The following is a 5182-nucleotide window of genomic DNA, read 5'->3' on the forward strand; positions in this document are numbered from 1 at the left end:
AGGAATATAGCCTTCTCCTAGCAAGCAAGAAGCTCATACAGTAGTGGATGAGGCAAATATACACTCACTAACCTAACATACAAGGCAGTAAGCACTGTAACATAAACAAAGCACTTTGGAGTTTCAGACCAGGAGCAAGTCGGGTGATTAATTCTCAGCAGGGCTAGTAAAGTCTGGGAAGTGTTCACTAACAAATGTCTGGTCATTAACGAAACCATCTGGTTTCTCAACACAGTCTAATTTATTGTAACAATATAAATGGTTGTTTGTTCATAAACTTTCATCTTTTGCCAAAATGTTTGTAGCTTATGTTCCCATTTAACAAGGTTTTCTGGCCAAAACTGTGCACCCACATCATTCTAATGAACTGGCTGTATAGTAAAAAAAGGACTCTCAGTCCTCCCATAAAACCAGTTTTGCATGCATAGAACACCTGTATCTATGAATATCCCTAACGAGGTACAGAAAGGCTCTTATTATCCAAACAGAGATGTTCCACTGGTGCTAGAGAGCCACAGACGGAAGTTTTCTGTGCCTCCTGGAAATGAAGCCAAACTTTCTTCTTTCTTCAGCCATGAGGATTGCTGTCCCCCTCTTCACCATTTTCTTCTTTATGAGCCAAGTTCTACCAGGTAACAAAACAAACTTGGTAAGAGTAAAGTGCCTAACACCTTACAGGGATTCAGTACTCAAAGAGAAATCACCATCACCTATGACCAGAAAAGGGGGTCTCATAGGAAATCTGGAAGACACATTGGCTGAGAGGCCTGCAGCCATCTACTTCATTAATTCTCCATTGCAACTCAGTTAAATGAAGTCAATGCTGTTTCACATCTTTGAAACCTTCTTATTCCATCTCTAAATTAGGCAAGTTGACTAGCAGTTACTAGACCTCAAAAATTAAAAATCAGGCATTATTCTACTAAATCTTGGTCTCCAAAGCTCCTGTAGTTTCTTTCAGCAAAAGTTAGTTATCCTAAGACACTGGCATAAGAGCTATGCCAAAGCTGTGGTAGGCTCAGACAGAAGGGATTGGTGGAAGAAGTCTCTTTGAAAATATTACTATAATCTAAGAAATCTTTAACCTACTGCTCCCCAGTACTGTTGGTCCCTGGGGCTTGACTTTTCCCCTTAAGGCTCTATCTCCAATCCTGGCTTTCCCTTTTCCTTCTCAGCATCTAGTCTTGTAATGTAGAATTTAAACACGGGGACCAGGGAGGACCCCACACCAGAGCATAGCCTACTGCATTCAGCATGTGAACATTAATCACAGGTGTAAGGCCCCTTGCACAGACATGCCTTGGAGAAGTATGTATAGGACTTCTTGGATTTGCCCAAGGTGGTTACCAGACACCCAAAGTAGATCCGAAAATTTTCTGGAACTCCTGAACATGTGTATTCAAGGATGAATATGCAACTTAATGCCTCTATGTTTGCTATTTTATACTGGAAAAAACTAAGGCCCTAGAAACTGAAGTGCTTTTCCCAACAGTGGGGTAAATGTCAGAGTCAATGCTTTGTTTTAATATCCTGGCTTTCCCTATACATCCCACCCTAGAGTTCTGTAGTGCTGTTCCTTTGTGTGACTTTCTAAAGCCTGATAAAAGGTGATACCATATCCAATTATATTAACTCAGTAGCACACGACATCGGGGACTGACTTATAGGATTATTATCCTTGTGGCATTACTGAAGTCCTGTCTCACTAGTACTTGTTAAAGAGTCACCCTGGATAAATACATGGGTTTGATTTTTTTTAATCAGTTAAAAATATTTTAAAATATGTGTCTTACATCTACAACCCCAGAAAATCAATGCTTTTAATCAAGGTTTTAAAATTCCAAATTTGGATAAACAAATTTTTTTTTTGTTTTCACTGTCATTCAATCAAAACAGAAGAAACTAATTGGATAGAACAGCACAGGCAGAAGCACTACTTACAGTCAAAAATGGGATGCAACAAGACTGGAGAAGAAAACACAGGATGGTGCTAAATAATGCAGCCTAATGAAAGGTGGCATCTCCTCTGGATGTCCTTAGGTAGACATTGAAGCAGAACTGCAAACTTTTTGTAGAAGGCTAGAGAGGAGAGGAGGACACAGAGAAGGCAAGAGCGGCAAACAGAATGAGGCTCAGAATACCAAGCCTTAGTGCAGTCCCTATCATCTGCCTCACTCGATCACTGGGTGATCCTGGGCAAGTTTCTTCCTTTCCATCAGCTTATTTCCTCATCTTTAAGTTAAGTGACTAGACAAGACAGCCTATGATGTTCATTGTAACTCTAGCTTTTGTTCCTAAAGCAAATAGCTGGAAAAGACATTGTGTCCACGATATGCAATACACAAGGTTTACAAGCAAAGAACAAATAAAACAAAACATTTTTAAAATCCCTAATGTTACTTGAATTCTTGCAAATGAACAAGGGTACATCATAATTTTACAAAGCCCTTTGTAATTCCAATTTTTTAAAATAATTTCAACCTTTATTTTAGATTCAGGGAGTGCACGTGAAGATTTGTTACATGGGTATATTGTGTGATATTGAGGTTTGGGGTATGAATAACTCTGTCACGCAGGTACGGTGTACCCAAAGTGTAGCTTTTCAGACTTTAATCCCTCTCCCTCCCCTCCTGGTAAGACCCAATCTCTCTTGTTCCCATTTTTATGTCCATGTGCACCCATTGCTCAGCTCCCACTTATAACTGAGAATATGTGGTATTTGGCTTTCTGTTCCTGAGCTAATTTGCTTAGAATGAAGTCCTCCAGCTGCATCCATGTTGCTGAAAAGGACACAATTTTGTTCTTCTTATGGCTGCATAGTATTCCACGACATATATGTACTACATTTTCTTTATTCAATCCACTGTTGATGAACACCTAGTACATACTTTGCTACTGTGAATACCACTGGGATGAACATAGAAATTTATGTCTTTTTACAAGACTGATTTATTTTCCTTTGGGTATGTACCCAGTAATGAGATTACTGGGTCAAATGGTAGTTCTGTATTAAGTTTTTTGAAAAGTAGTTTGAAAGTATAATGCTCAATAGGGTCAGGTATAGTAAAATAGTAGATATGATTCAAAGACCTGTGAACTAAGAGTAACAACAAATTTCCACACAAACATATTACAAGATAGAAAATAGCTGTATTTTAATCAATTATTCCACAATCATTTACTGAATAGCTATTATAAGCAAATACTTGAATCAGATTCTGGAATATACATACAGAGGAGAATAAGATACAATTCCTGCCCTCGAGAAATTCATTTTCAAGAACTGAGGTCAGATGAGAAAACACCAGCCATAGTAGAATGCAAGAAGTACTACAACAGAGGGATGTTCAAGAGAGATTTATCACATATCACAAGACAGGTCAGTGGTTCATCCTCTACAATATACTAATCTCTTATGACTCTTCCAGCTGCAAAGGGCCAATTTTAGTCCAAGGCCAGTGGGCTCTATATACATAGTAGCTGCCTACTTACAGATAAAAGAAAGAGATGGAAAGCTCAGGGATCAAAAAACTCAGATTTCAGCTTGTTTCTACCAAGTGGTCAACGTTTAGAATTATCATTGTCTACAAAAGAGCATGACCTTTATTTCCCAATATGCATTATAGATATAAATATGATGTTGCATATATTTGGTCTTCACATCAATCCACTAATTGCCTTGTGACCATTGAAAAGTTAAACGGAATCTAATGCATTTGGATTTCAGTTCAATTAAATAGGCATTTGTTGAATGTTTATTAAAATTGCTGCACTGATTGAAAGCTATTCTAGAATTGGCTTTTGTGTTCCAGAATAGAAAAAAAAGTGCTGGTTTTTATACCTCTCTTATTGCCAAGAGGTTGTCATGGAAAAGGTGCTCTGTGTTACATACAAAGACTGCTCAGAATTAAAACACTTTTCAAACTAAACACCTCAATGTGTGTGGCCTATCCCCAGAGCAGTGATATCTTAGGACATAAATGAAGTACTATTCAATGTTTTCAACAAGTATAGTTTTTGAGCCTTTAAGAAGACCTTGAATGTTTCACTCTTAATATATGCAATGGTTTCTAGAGAAAAATTGCAACCTCAAAGACCAGTGCCAGAGATATAAGTAGTGAGGGAAGTCCCAGGGTGTAACAAGTACTGACACAGATATGTTTGTATATTAAACACATAGGAATATTATTCCCTTCCACAGGAAAAATATCCTCTCTAACAATTAAAGTATATTATCTTTTAGGTCTATATTTCAGTTCTACTTTTGAAAGGTACATCTATTATAACCTATCATATAGAGCGTGTGTGTGTGTGTGTGTGTAGAAATAAAAAGAATGAGCCAAAAGAGATTTTCTTCTCTTTCACTCCAGGAAAATCCATAGTACAAGACATTATATTTTTTTAAAAGGCTGAAATCTCCCATCAGTGTTAGAAGATAATAAGGAGGAAATAAACTGAAACGTGCATGCTCTAGAACTTGTAAAGGGGAGTGAGCTACTCACCTCCAGCCTTTTGCCATTTAGGTGCACCCAATATTGTCAGATTTTTCAAGAACACCAAAAAATCCAAATTTTTGTGTGACAGCGGATTTTTAAGTGTTTAAGAAATCAAATAACACACACACACACACACACACACAAATCCACACAAGATTATTTTCAGGTCCTGCCCCCTACGTCCATGTAATTCAATACAAAGTAAAGAAAGACTGATGAATGGTTACAATAACCCTCTTCTGCATGTAGCCAGGGGCAAATTCAAGGAGATCTGTGAACGTCCAAATGGCTCCTGTCGGGACTTTTGCCTCGAAACAGAAATCCATGTTGGGAGATGTTTAAACAGCCGACCCTGCTGCCTGCCTCTGGGGCATCAACCAAGAATTGAGAGCACTACACCCAAAAAGGACTGAAGCCTGTTGTTTTCTAGAGGTTTTATGATCTTTTTTCCTCTCTCCCTTTCCCTGTCTCCCTGTCTCCCCTTTCCTCTCTCCATTTTTCTCACCGGGATTTTTATTGAATCCTCAAAAAGGAATAAAACAAAACCAATCAGCACAAAACCTCTTTTAAAAGTTTATATTACTGGCTGGGTGCGGTGACTCATGCCTGTAATCCTAGCACTTTGGGAGGCCAAGGTGGGTGGATCATGAGGTCAGGAGATCAAGACCATTCTGGCCAACATGGTG

General features: G+C 38.3%; 1 protein-coding gene across 1 annotated transcript; it reads left to right on the forward strand.

Annotated features, from left to right (window-relative positions):
* The first annotated feature begins 574 nt into the window (after positions 1-574).
* DEFB108B (defensin beta 108B) lies at positions 575-4909 on the forward strand. The gene is made up of 2 exons (XM_003271452.1): positions 575-632; positions 4746-4909. The coding sequence occupies exons 1-2, from the start codon at positions 575-577 to the stop codon at positions 4907-4909; spliced, it is 222 nt and encodes a 73-aa protein (XP_003271500.1).
* The last annotated feature ends 273 nt before the right edge of the window (positions 4910-5182 follow it).

This window comes from Nomascus leucogenys, chromosome 4 (genome assembly GCF_006542625.1).
Source record: "Nomascus leucogenys isolate Asia chromosome 4, Asia_NLE_v1, whole genome shotgun sequence".
NCBI classification, from domain to species: domain Eukaryota; kingdom Metazoa; phylum Chordata; class Mammalia; order Primates; family Hylobatidae; genus Nomascus; species Nomascus leucogenys.